The sequence below is a fragment of the Haliaeetus albicilla genome, chromosome 24 (assembly GCF_947461875.1).
Source record: "Haliaeetus albicilla chromosome 24, bHalAlb1.1, whole genome shotgun sequence".
In the NCBI taxonomy this organism is placed as follows: domain Eukaryota; kingdom Metazoa; phylum Chordata; class Aves; order Accipitriformes; family Accipitridae; genus Haliaeetus; species Haliaeetus albicilla.
In genome coordinates, this window is record NC_091506.1 from 15144144 (window position 1) to 15158060 (window position 13917).

At 37.7% G+C, this 13917-nt stretch overlaps 1 protein-coding gene across 10 annotated transcripts in view; it reads left to right on the top strand.

Annotated features, from left to right (window-relative positions):
- Positions 1 to 13917, top strand: part of ERC2 (ELKS/RAB6-interacting/CAST family member 2) — a 556068-nt gene that overhangs the window by 94948 nt on the left and 447203 nt on the right. For 6 of the 10 annotated variants that reach the window (XR_011329694.1, XR_011329696.1, XM_069812287.1 and 3 more), the window contains 2 exons: positions 9010 to 9033; positions 9677 to 10093. Coding sequence is in view for 7 of the 10 variants with exons in the window: in XM_069812287.1 (XP_069668388.1) it covers positions 9010 to 9033; positions 9677 to 10093 (441 nt within the window). In the remaining 3 variants the exon portion in view is untranslated. The remainder of the gene's footprint in view (positions 1 to 9009; positions 9034 to 9676; positions 10094 to 13917) is intronic. The other 4 variants (XR_011329695.1, XM_069812289.1, XM_069812292.1 and 1 more) reach the window with 1 other exon arrangement.

The window sequence follows — 13917 nt, forward strand, 5'->3', positions numbered from 1 at the left end:
GAGAGTGTCGTCTTGGCTCCAAAACTTTGAAGAAAATCTCTGTACCCCTTCATCTCTATGGGCCAGTGCCTTGGCTGTCAGGGGTGCCCCAAGAAATCAGTCCACTGCTGCCTCAGAGGGAAAAGGAGGCCCAGGCTTATGCAGCATGGTACCCTCTGGTTCTTCCTGTGTGACCAGGGGGAGGACATGTGAAGAAGTGCAATGGTGAACCCACCTTTAAGCTGGAAATCTGTGTATGTGAACGGAGAGGGAAGACAGCTGTTAAGAAGGGCCCACCCAAGAAGGCTGTCAGCTTAGTTGCTGTAGAGACACAAGAAGGCAATCAGTGATCTTGTAGACAGAAGAACTGAGATCACCTCCTTTGATCCTTGTGAGGGGACTTCTGGTCTGGCACTGCAAGGGTCAGACAGTGAATACTCTGACTAGGAATAGGAATAGAGAGTCCCTGCCTTCGGCCAGGAGGAGGAAAGGGGTGGCTGGGTATACTGGACTGTGTGGATTTGATGGCCTGGCACATCAGACCCACAGAAGTAAAAGGCTTTAGCAGACACTGGTGCACAGTGTACACTGGTGCCATCAGGGTATAGGGGCACAAAACCCATCTGGATCTCTGGAGTGACACAGGGATGCCAAGCATTGTCTGTATCAGCTGAGGTGAGCTTAACAGGGGACGAGTGGGAAAAGCACTCCATTGTGACCAGCTCAGAAGCACCTTGTATCCTTGGCATAGAATACCTCAGGAGAGGGTACTTCAAGGACCCAGAGGTGTAGCCACTGTGAACACAGAGAAGATCAAACAGGTATCTACCCTGCCTGGCCTCTCGGAAGATCCCTTTGTTGTGGGATTGCTGTGAGTTGAAGAACAGCAGGTGCCAGTTGCTACCAGGACAGGGCACTGGCGGAAATATTGCACAAACCAAGACCACTGGCTCCCATCCATGAGCTGGTTCATCAACTGGAGAGCCAAGGAGTTATCAGCAAGACTCACTCACCTTTTAGTAGTCCCATATGGCCAGTGCAAAAGTCTGATGGAGGTTGGCAGTAGACTATCATGGCCTGAACATAGTGATGCCACCACTGAGTGCTGCTGTACCGGATATGTTAGAGCTCCAGTATGAACTGGAGTGAAAGGCAGCCAAGTGGTACGCTACAAATGACATTGCCAATGCGTTTTTCTCAATTCCTTTTGGCAGCAGAGTGCAGGGCACAGTTTGCTTTCATGTGGAGAGGTGTCCAGTGCATCTGGAATTGACTGCCCCATGGGTGGAAGCACAGCCCTACCATTTGTCATGGACTAATCCAAACTGCGGTGGAAAAGGGTGATGCCCCTGAACATCTACAATACATCGATGACATAATTGTGTGGGGCAACAAGGCAGGAGAAGTGTTTGAAAAGGGAAAAAGAGTAATTCAGATTCTTCTGAAAGCTGGTTTCATCATCATAAAGAACAAGGTTGAGGGACCTACACAGGAGATTCAGTTCTTAGGAATAAAATGGCAGGATGGATGCTGTCATGTGCTTATGGATGTGGTCAACAAGGTAGCAGCTATGTCTCTATCAGCTAACAAGAAGGTAACACAAGCTTTCCTAGGCCCTGTGGGATTCTGGAGGATCCATATATCAGGTTATAGTCAGCTTGTGAGCCCTCTCCGTCGAGTAACCTGAAAGAACTATTTTGAGTGGGGCCTTGAGCAACAACAAGCCTTTGAGCATGTCAAACAGGAAGTAGCTTGCGTGGTAGCACTTGGGCCTGTCCAGACAGGACCAGCTGTGCAAAATGGACTCTACACTGCAGCTGGGGAGCATGGTCTCACCTGAAGCCTCTGGCAGAAAACATCAGTAGAAACCCAAGGTAGACCATTAGGGTGTTGGAGCCGGTGACATTTGTTATTATGACATTTGTCTTCTGGAGCAACCACTATGCGTACTGAAGCCTTACTTCCTGGGAAGTGGCTGGACATGGCCTGATGAAAGGAAGTAGAGAATAAATCTTCTGTTTTCCTTTGCTTCTGCGTGTGGCTTTTGCTTTATTAAACTGACTTTATCTTGACCCATGAGGTTTTTTTCCACTTTCTTCCCCTGCCCCCCCATCCTGCTGTGGAGGGGAGTGATAGAGTTGCTTGGTGGGCACCTGGTACCTAGCCAAGGTCAACCCACCACATGTATGTATTAAGAAATTCAGATTTAAATGTACATGACAAGATTCCTTATTTAACTTGCAAAGCGTGGTATTAAGGGCAAGCTTTATATAATTTGACAAGGCACCAAATTTAAAAGTATAAGGAAAGAAAACATAAGGAAACCCAGTAAACAATTGCATGTTTGTCCTTAACAATGTTTAGTTATAAATATTTGCAAGTCTAATGCTTATACTTGTTTCAGTAGTATAACTAAAGTTAACATACAAATTGGTTTAAATGTAGTTCATAAGAAAGCTTTAAGTAGTTTGTTACCTTTCAATGGTAGAGCTTCATACAGTGAAGAATGAAAATGGAGCAGTGCAGATTATAGAATAAATAATGAAACTAGATTTTAGAAAATGAGAGTATAGTCAATAGTATAATTTGCTGTTATACTTGTTCAGATGTATTCAGTTGTAGCTTTCTACAGTGTACAGTTACACAGTAGGATTTTTTTTCCCCACAGCCTTCTGTATCATATATTTGCCACTGTAAAGAGACTAGACTGTATCAACTGAGCCAGCCCTGTAAATTCTATATTTGTGTCCCAAGACACAGGGCATTTTAGCACATTTTATTCCTTTCATTGCATGCACCATAGATATAATGTGATCATGCAAGACTGCTTATTAAGGTGTCCCATACCATCAAGAAGTTAGCTGCAGAGACTGCTTAAAACAGTCATCCATAGTTTGAAGAATAAATTCAGAAAAATGCTGTGTTAGACCATGCCTTTTCAAAGGCCATAACAGATCATAAATGACTGACAAAAGCCTTTGTCATTTTTATGTGCATTAATACAAGGAAAAAAAAGAAAGAGTATATTGAAATCTTCAGTTTTGCTTGATTTCCAGCTTCTCTGGAAGTCTTTGTCATGAATCCATCCTGATGTGGTCCTCTGTATTCCCATACTGTCAGCTGCCTGATGTAAATTCAGCCTCACTTCCCACCCTGCAGTATGTGGATGTCTGTTGCCTGGACCTGCTGTCTTTCCTGGACTCTGATTACTCCCTCTAAACTTGCAGGGTTTTGCTGTCAGTTGGATTTCACTTTGTCAGATTGTTTGACCATTGCATTATATGGAAGTTCTGGCATTAAGACAGAGACTGTTATCAGAGTAGTTGTTACTTCTCGATTGTTGTAAAACCAGATAAGAGGGTCCCAGAGGACAAAGCTTTGTCCTTGTGTTTGGAGTGGGAAAAAAACCAGGAGAATCAGGAGCTAAAAATGGAGCCTTGAGAGATAGGAACTAGAAGTCAATAAAAAGATAGTGGAGGGTGAGAGGGAGGGTTGAGGCATTAGATGGGGAAAAAACACTCAAGTCCAATAAAGTAGCTATAGCTCTTTTTGGATAAAGCACCAAAATAACAAATCATCTTGGATGGCTACAGAAATACTACTGGACGTTCTTGCCATCATCCCCTTTAGTCATAGTGCTGTACTGAATTATTTAGAACAGAAACTATCAAAGAACATACTCAGAATCCTTCAGCAGCTCTGGTGCCCAAATTTGAGTGCTTCCTATGTGAGGAACTGGCTTGTTAGATTATCACTACATTACAGAAAACTACTAGTAAATTGTATATGGATGGATGTATATTTTGTCAGGTATTGGAACAGGCTGCCCAGGGAAGTGGTTGCGTCACCATCCCTGGAGGTATTCAAAAAGCCCGTAGACAAGGTACTTCAGGACATGGTGTAGTGGGCATGGTTGATGGTTGGACTTGATCTTAAAGGTCTTTTCCAACCTGAATGATTCTATGATTCAATATCCATCACTTGATGATAGCATAAGACCACTTTCTTCAGGTTGGCTTTCCCAGTCAAGGCAGCCCTAGCTATAATTTCTCTCTTTCTTGACCTTACACAAGGTTTGTCACTTCCTGCCATGTTAGTAGCAGGTAATTTTTTACACAACAGTAGGCTGGATTCTTCAACATGTTCTTCGTTTTGGTGCCAGGGTGATGGTGCAAAGTATGAGAAGCTGTGTAGGTTCTGTACCAACTTCTGTAGGTCGACAAACAATTCTAAATCAGTGAGTCTCCTTCTGATTTCCTTTTCATCCACTGTTCACTGTATATTTAAGGCTTTGGGATGCTCTGAAAGTGCTTATGTGCTCTGGCCCAAGGCATACTGTGGCAGGACAGTTGTCTGCAGGCAATTCCTTTGGGAATAGCTAGTTGGCACAGACCAGAGGAACTTGGGTAGAATGTGAATTGGAATCCAGAGAGGGCCATTCATTCATCTTCCTTTCATAGTTTTGTTTCAATTTATGGGGGCAAATTTTGAAAACCTGCATTATGGTTAATTCAGAGAAGGATTAATGGAAACTCCTATGCAGTTCCATGGATTGCCTGTTGGAACTGGGCTACAGAGAAGGAATGAAAAAGTTCCAACAAAACTGTTTATCTATTACCAAGAAATTGGTATGGAAATATTTCTGGTCAACTGTTTTTTTTTTAATAGAAATTATGAAATATATGATAGATCTTGCTTTTTTTTTTAAAATCCCATAAAGTTCTATGTCTGTGTGATGACAGCAGCGTGACAGATATTCACAGCACTCCTACATTCCTCCCCCACTGCAATTAATTATACAATTTCTTTCCACCCTCACAACATTTGTTCTTTCCTTTTCTTAGCTAGCTGCAGATACAAAAATCTGTGCCACCACAAGTCTAAATCTAGTCCATCGTGTTCAAAGAGAGTTCTAAGTCTTGAAGGTGTACAAAAATGGATTCTTTTATGTCAAAGTAGCAGTAGCCTGCCACAGCTGAGGCTGTTAGTTTTAACATAATTACTGAGAAGCAGCCACAACTACTGTTGTGTTTAATGACAAACATGGTCATGGGTAGAACCTAAGAATTGCATACATAGGTTGCTGTGGGACAGAAAAGGAAGTTGTCTGTTCTATCTTAACCAGAATTGATGTTTGAGTTCTGATTTCTAATTATTTGTGTATTGATCCAACAGTTTTGGCTTTTACAGCTTCCATTCGGAAGGGTTGTATGTTAGCAACGTGTATATTAAGTTTGCTTTTATTTTTCTTACATCATTTTAAATATTTTGGAAATTAGTTTCCCTTTGCTTAGCTGAAGTCTTATGGTTGTATAGTCATTTAGTGTACAGAGACTGCTGTAAATAGCTTTTAGCATCAAGTAATAAATATTGTTTAATTTAACATTAGGAGGGTGTATCTTAAATCATTATTCAGATCAGAGAAAACAATTCTTTTGACTATTTCTAGACTACTAGTAGTTGCTGAATATTGCTGTTGCTTAGTAGTGAAATAATTTTGGAATGCAGAGGATTTAGTTTACTGTGCTTATGCAAAGTAAATTTTATGTGTGTTCAGTCAGTCATTCTTTTGAAGAATATATAGATATGAGCATCATTCTTCAAATAAATGCCCTGCGACTGAAGCTCTGGCTGATAGCTAATGTGGACACCAACTTGAAAATTAACTAGAAGGGAAATTTCTTTGTATAATGTTGAGTGAAAGTTTGTTTGATCAAAAGGAAGTATGTCACTTAGAAAAATTCTAACTCCATTAAAAAAAAAAAAAGACTACTTAAAATTAAAAATAGCATGAAAAAGTTTAAAAGACTTAACTTCTAGTTTGAAAAACAAAAAAGAAAATATTCCTTGAATTCTTTTGAGATTTTGAGAGCTGCTGTTTGCAAAGCTTGATGCAAAGTTATGAACAGTTTAAATGGTTACAAATCTATTTTTCCATAATTTTAATCTGAAAATTTTCAATAAGCTCTAATCAAGGCTTCCTTCCATAACAGGAATCATAGAATAGTTTGGGTTGGAAGGGATCTTTAAAGGTCAGCTAGTCCAAGCCCCCTGCAATGAGCAGGGTCATCTTCAACTATATCAGGTTGCTCAGAGCCCCATCCAACCTGACCTGGAAAGTTTGCAGGGATGGGGCATCTACCACCTCTCTGGGCAACCTGTTCCAGTGTTTCACCACCCTCATTGTAAAAAATGTCGTCTTTATAGCTAATCTAAATCTACCCTCTTTTATGTAAAACCATTACCTCTTGTCCTATAACAACAGGCCCTGTTAAAAAGTTTGTCCCCATCTTTCTTATAAGCCCCCTTTAAGCACTGAAGGCTGCAATAAGGTCTCCGAGGAGCCTTTTCTTCTCCAGGCTGAATAAGCCCAACTCTTTCAGCCTGTCTTCATAGGAGAGGTGTTCCAGCCCTCTGATCGTTTTTGTGGCCCTCCTCTGGACCTGCTCCAACAGGTCCACGTCTTTCCTGTGCTGAGGGCTCTAGAGCTGGATGCAGTACTCCAGGTAGGGCCTCATGAGAGCGGAGTAGAGGGGCAAGAATCACCACGCTTGACCTGCTGGTCACTCTTCTTTTGATGCATCCCGGGATATGGTTGGCTCTCTGGGCTGCAAGCGCACATTGTCAGCTCATGTCCAGCTTTTCATCCACCAGAAAAACAAGTAAAGATGTGTCAGATAGGTCAGTTATATAATTCCAAGTGCAAAGTCATAAAAAAAGAAGCTGTTTTGCTAAATTATAAGATTGTATGAAAAATTTTATATAAATTTTATTCTTTATTTGATTGTGGTTGTTTTAATTTTTGTCACATTTGCAACAGTCTCATGGTTTCCTTTGAAGCCTTTGAATAAAAATGTATTTTTGTAAATGGAAGCTGTGAGTCTCATGCACACTTGCTTTCTGTCAGAAGCTGGGATTTAAGTGCTATCCCCCCAACCCCCAACCAGTAACAACAACAAAACCTGAACAGAGAAAAACCTGTTCCTTGAGCTTCAAGATAGAAACTTGTATTATGAGTTCTTAAATACCTAAAAAAAAAAAAAAAAATCCCTTATCAGTCATGCCACTGAAACAAACTATTGAGTGTAATTTTGAAGTAGCTTGCGTCATCATCAACTAAGCTAAAATGTTCTCAAAGATGAGAATGGAGATATTCCAATGTATTCTTTGAGGTGTCTGTCACATTTTTTTCTGAGAATTTATTTTTTTGAAAAAGTGAAATGTTACTTTCACCTGCTGCCTTGCCTTTTCCATCTCAATAGTCATATATTGAAGAATGTAATGTAATATGAACGTGGTTTCTGGTTTTCTTTTTCCTTTTCTTTTTAATACTTTTAAATGAGGATTTAATCCATATTTATGCTCTAATGCTAGCGAAGAAAAATAATACTTTCTTGTATAAAGAAAACTTGCAATCTATTTAGTAAAAACTATATTATTTTTCATTCGGTATTTTCAAGTATCTTTTCTCCTCTAACTTTCAGTGTTACAAAGCTAAAAAGGATTAGAGAATACTGTAAGTCTGTATTCTCTAATGCAAGATGTCATTTAGTTTGGAATCATTGCAAAACTAGTGCATTGGCTGGTTAAGGTAATCTACAAAAATTATGTTCCTATGACTTAACATAGTGAAAAAGCATTTAAAAAGAAATGGTTTTGATTCTGTTTACTTTGCAGCATCTGCTCCTCTTTGGCATTGCCTTCCTAGATCTTTAATTCACTCATTCATGATAATCATTGAATATAACTTCTATACTACTTGAAAATGTGATTCGGATTTATGCACTGAATTTCTGTACTAAAACTGTCAGCCTTAGGGTCATAAACACTCAGTATATTAGTAGATTTAAGTGGGAAAATTGCTACATCTAGAGGAGTTTTAAGTTTATTAGGAGCTTTTAAGTTTATATAAATAATTAAAGAGATTATGAGATAAAGAAAAGCTAAGAATTACCGTTAAATAAAAGCAGAGCTGTAAATGAGTAGCCTACATTTGTATGCTCTTAACTGAGTGTGTGCCTAATAAGATGCAAATATTAAGAGAATTAAGATTTGGACATTGATTAAAACAGTGCTATTAATGATAGAACAGATTCAAGGTGTTTAACTACAGAATTCTACCACTGGTAATACTTTTTTCCATTTGAAATAACTGATAAAAGATGTGTTTTCAAAAGTTGTTTTCTTAAGGTTTTGCGTTTTTCATTTAGTTTAAATTATTGTTACAAACTGACAGCTTTAGATGTAATTGTGCTAAACATGATGGTAGTATCAAATTAAATAATGTTTTGTTGTTTGTTTGGGTTTTTTTGTGTGTGTTTGGTTTTTTGTTTTGTTTTTAGAATGTGGAGTAGCAGAATATCCATTCATGCAAAAAAACTCTGGTGCCATGCATTTAAGTCCCCTAATTTCTGCAATCAAATATCTTCTGGTCCAGACTGTGCGACTATTCAGGAATTCATATTTCTATAAATACAGTATGCTGTGTAGGCAGTGAATAGAGGGGAAAAATCAGAAGAAAAACAAATAGATAAAAATACAAACTGAAATGAACATCGTAAACCATAGTATTTTAGGATTATTATCTATGTTCCAACCTTAACAAGGGCAAAACCCTTTTTGATTTTGATTTGCGTTGAATAAGGAGTGCAAGATTTACTACTTGAACAGAGAAAGAACCCTGTACTCAGATGTAGTACAAATATTTTAGGACAAGTTACTGTGTTTTGAAAAACCTTAAAGTGTAAAAGAACAGTAAGATAGAATAGGAATGTTATTATTCATTGTGGGATTGATTATTTCTAATACATTTTTCTTTGTCATATCTATTGAGTAAAGTCTGTCTATAGTTTAGATTTATATATCTGAGTACTGTGAAGTTGTTGGTGCCTTTCTGTATAACTCAATTATTTTTTTCAGTTGAAGGTACTTTTTGTTGAATTCAGTTCTTTCTGTTGAATCTCCTTTGCTTGCATCTGACCTTTATTTATGTTGATTTTGCTTCATTTTTTCATTTACCATGCTGTTCAGTTTTTGGATGCCAGGAGAACAAAGGTTTGTCCACTATTTGCAGTCAATTTATTTTTCAAAATTCAGTATTGCTTATTGTGGTTTTTTGTTTGCTTGTTAGAGATACAGTAATCCTGTTTACTAAACATGTTCATAGCTTTAGTTGCCAAAAGAAAAAACCAACCAGCCCCAACTCAGCCCCTCCCCATAGCCCACTTCAGTTGTAGTGAGTGCTTTGATGGACTTTATAAACAACAGTATTGTTGAGCACCATGAAGGACAGAATTACCTTTAGTCTATGAAGTAATTTAGAAAACATGGAATACTGAGTCTTTCAGCTTTGTAGGTACATATTGATTGTACAAATGGATGTGTTACTGCCTAGTGTTTGGGTTTGTTGGTTTGCCTTTCTTTGCTATTTATTTTATCTGTAGCTGACACTATTTTGTGTGTGTGTTTATTGTCTTTTTTTTTTCTAGAAGCACTTGAAAGATATCATTACAAATATTGTCCCATGCATTTGCTATTTTATAAGGTCATTTGGTATACTTTCATCATTGACTCTAATGATTTTTTGTAACAGCATACAACAAAAGTTTAATCCAAGACTAATCCTACATTCAGATTCTAAATTGTGGGTTTTTTTGTTGTTTTTGTTTTTGGTTTTAATTTCTTTTCTGTATTGCAGCATCTGCAAATGACAATCCAGGCACTTCAGGATGAGCTTAGAACCCAGAGAGACCTTAACCATCTTCTCCAGCAAGAAAGTGGTAACCGCGGGGCTGAGCATTTTACCATTGAGCTCACAGAGGAGAATTTTCGAAGACTTCAAGCAGAACATGATCGACAAGCTAAAGAGCTCTTCCTGTTGAGAAAAACACTAGAAGAAATGGAGCTTAGGATTGAAACACAAAAGCAAACGTTAAATGCCAGAGATGAATCAATAAAAAAGCTTCTGGAAATGTTGCAAAGTAAAGGCTTGCCATCTAAAGGAATGGAAGATGACAACGAGCGAACCCGAAGGATGGCAGAGGCTGAATCTCAGGTTAATCATTTAGAAATGATTTTAGATCAGAAGGAGAAGGAAAACATGCATCTTAGAGAGGTAACGAAAAACTCATTTATTTGTTTAAAAGATATTGTCAAAGTACTCACAGTTTTAGAAATATACTTTAGAGTATCTAAGTGTTTTCTTTTTCTGCTCTCATTTTTTTCATAAAAAAGATATAGCTTTACATCTGTAATAAATACATAACAGGACTATATGACATTTGAAAGCAAGTATAAGAAATTATGGAAGAAAAGTTATTGTATTTGGGGCTTATCAACTCTGACGTTGCTTTATGTAGTTTCTGTATTCCTTGTATTTTGACAAACTGGTGTTTGGCAAATGAAGACCAGAACTACTGAAGAGGGAAGTAATACCTTCTGTTGCTATGAACTAGTCATGAGTGCATGTTACTGTTGTGTTTGATTTTATACACTTTGTGTTTGAAATGAGTGTTTTAAAATGTTTTGCCTTCCATTTAAACAAAGGCTTCTGCCTATGTGCATTTCTAATGTATTTTCACATGTGGTACCCCAACTCTTTAAGTAAATATACCACATAATGTTGCCACATTAAAACACTGGGGTGTTGGCTGCGCTGTACTTTGAGAGATCCTTAATTTGATCCCAAGCCCACCCACACCAGCTGTCCACATCACTTGTTAATGCATTTTGGGGACTGGATTTGGGATGATTGGATTACTACAGTTGAAAGAAAATCTGGCCTGGTGTCAAGCCCATCTGCCCCTCTACATCCCAGCAGCCCATCAGCATTATCATGTGACTACTGTCAGGCAAACAAGACAGTGTGAGTCTTCCTCAGAAAGACCCTGTTGCTTTCTGTTAAGAAGGGTGAAAATTGCTGGAAGATTGTGTACAAGCTACCCACAGTAAGGGAAATTGGGATAAATGGGTCTGTTTCCTTAGAAACTCAGCAACAGTGTAGTCTGATTGAACTTCCAGTTTGGTAGAAACACCAGTTTGCCTGACAGATCATAGTATGAATAAAATTAGTACAAGAGCATAGAAAACTATTATTGGCTCTTGCATATCATTAAGCATATGAATGCTAGAGATTTAGAACAGCTATTTACATCTACAGAATGTTGTTAAAATATTTTCTTTGCTATGGACAAATTCTTTCGTATTTAGCTTATGGCTGCTTTGGGGGGGGTGTTCCTTTTTTTTTTTCTTTTTTTTTTCCTCTTTTCTTCTCTAACCTATAATATGTATTGAGAACTCGGTGGTATCTGGGGCCCATCTGAAGCTTAGAAAGTGGAAAATTTGCAAGGCACGATGATACATTTCAGTAAAATTTTCTTGTGAAGGTGTGGATCCTGAATCTTTTCACAGGCAGAATTCTATTAAAAAGTGATGCCACCCATTAATGAAGTCTGAAAGTCAGTGGATCCTGGAAGGAGTTATATAAGGAATTAATAATAGTGAGTTTGTGATGAGGGAGGACTGTGGGAGAAGTTCTATAAACTAGCAAACAAGTTTCTGGATTTAGATCTGTTATTCTCAGAGTGGTACATGCACTCTGTTTCAAGGATGGATGATTTGCTCTTTAATATTTGTTTTGTTATGTGACTGCATTTCACCTGTTGCACCAGTATCGCTTAAGTTTGTGAATCCTAATTTGGGTGTGTATTGGACATGAATAAATTTACAGTGGAAATTTGAAGAAGGTTTCTAATTAGCATAGTAGACAAGAGTAGTGAGAGAAATGGAATTAAACAGAGCTTGAAGAGTAGATAAAACGTAAGCTTCCAAGTGAAGTCCTTGGGCATCCACTTTATTGATTAGTCCAAGGAATGCTAAAAGGAGATCATATTGCTACTTACAGACTGTGCATGTTTCTGCTATATTTACACTGAATTATTTTTGTTTCAGAGTTCCCCAGGGTTATGCTCAGGGGCCAGGAAAAAAATTATTTCTCCCTCAATTTATATGAGGATATAGAGGTTGTCTTTTGTCTGGAGTACTGCAAGTATAGAATGGGTTTTACTGGAATTTCTGCTTATGAGATGCTGATATGCCTTGGTAACTGGTCAAGGTTTAAAAACTTAATAGATTTTGCTGTCTGGAATATGTCCCTGTCAGATTGGCAGGAACTATCTAGTGATTTGGAGATTTTGGCTAACAATTTCTTTGCTATTATAAGAATTCAAGGCTTTGGGTGAAGTCCGTCTCTCCAGCTTTCTTCCTGTTGCACATGATATTTATGGGTTTTGAGTTTGTTGTTGTTGTTGTAGGGAGCTCTGGAAGTACGATGTGTAGGGTGTATGAACTCTTTAGAAACTATATGTTTAGTAGATGCCTGCTTGTTTTTCAAGGTATCTGGATTTGATTGTTCAAGTGGGCTCTTAAAAATTGTTCTAAGGTTCAAATTTTTTCTTTTGCTGTATTGTTATGGGAAGTTGTCTGCATGCTTTGAGGGAATGTCAGATATTCTGTATAATTTTATCTATTTGTTAAAATTCTGAATGGATCAACATTTGATCTTCATTTGTAGCTTGGTAAACCCTTGTTATTCTGCAGTGCTCATTTGAATTGCTGTCACTGTGTGTAGTCTTCATCCTGCACCATACAGTTTTCCAGCATGATAAAACAGGAATTACTGTGTAGAATCTTCTGGAGTGGTCTTGTCAGTGGATTGATACTTTTATTTTTTTAACTAGCGTTTGTAAATTTTCATCCTAACTGTGTAAATGACCTTGCAGAATTACTGGATTTTTTTTTCTTTTCCCCTGAGAATGCTTTAAAAGTAAACTGGAACTTGGATATATTTTTAATTAATTCCATTCATGAATTATTTAGCATTCACACAAATTGTGTTAATCTTCCTGTATCTTTAACAAAATATTTGTCACTTTAGAACTTCACCTAAAATATTCTCCTCTCTGTATTTTTACAGGTTGGAGTATAGAGCTCGTGTTGAGTGTATTTCTGAGAAACTAGTATGCTGTCATGTGTAACATGCTGTTTGATCAAATCATGAACACTTGTTTCTGTTTAATTAGTTTTGCTATTTGACTTTCTGCCTCTCCACTTGAAACAGGTTAAGGAAGATAAACTTCTTTGTAGCAGCAAATTAAGTTATTCAACGAACAGAGTTTTCTAGTGTGTCAAATTACCCTTACAGTGATAGATTCTGCTGTAGTCTCCATCGGAAAGAGTGCCATCTACGGAAAAAAAAGCTGAACATGGTGGAAATGAGGTTGAATGTGGAAAAAATAACTGAAGACTACTGGTTTTCTACAGCCTCAATGCTACATTAAAAAGCATATATAGATCAATTTCTCATAATCTATGCTATTGGTATTTAGTTTAAAAATACTTTCAATATGAAGTTTTTAAGTTCTTGAAATCTAATTGTGTACCATCCTGTTACCTTTTAAATCCTAGCTGGAGAAAGGCCAAGTCTTACATGTATTTTGCTGAGCTTTTGAGCGTGTTTTCCCCTAATGCAACCACATCTTTCTCCCTTATGCTGTTCATTTCTTAGTTCTTTAAAATAGTGCCAAAGCTGGAATCTGTCTTCTCTCTTGTTCATTCACAGTCTTTTAGATCTCTCAACATGGTGGAATAGAAAGCTAATGCATGAGAAGCAGAAGAAATTGTTTTTGTTATTAATAATCACTGGTGGGTGGAATTTGACCAAACCAGAGAATTAAAATAATATGCTGTGAGAGAAACTGAAGCAACTGGTCGTGACAATTAAGGACACCCTCTTCTACACACTCATGTCTCCAATGGCTGTCAATTTTATCTCCTTGACCTGCACTCCCTGAGTACTGATCATACTAGGAATTGGATAGTAAGGGATATATATGTTCTTTCTTATTCCAGAGCTGTTTTTGTCTAGCTAGTAATTTTTTC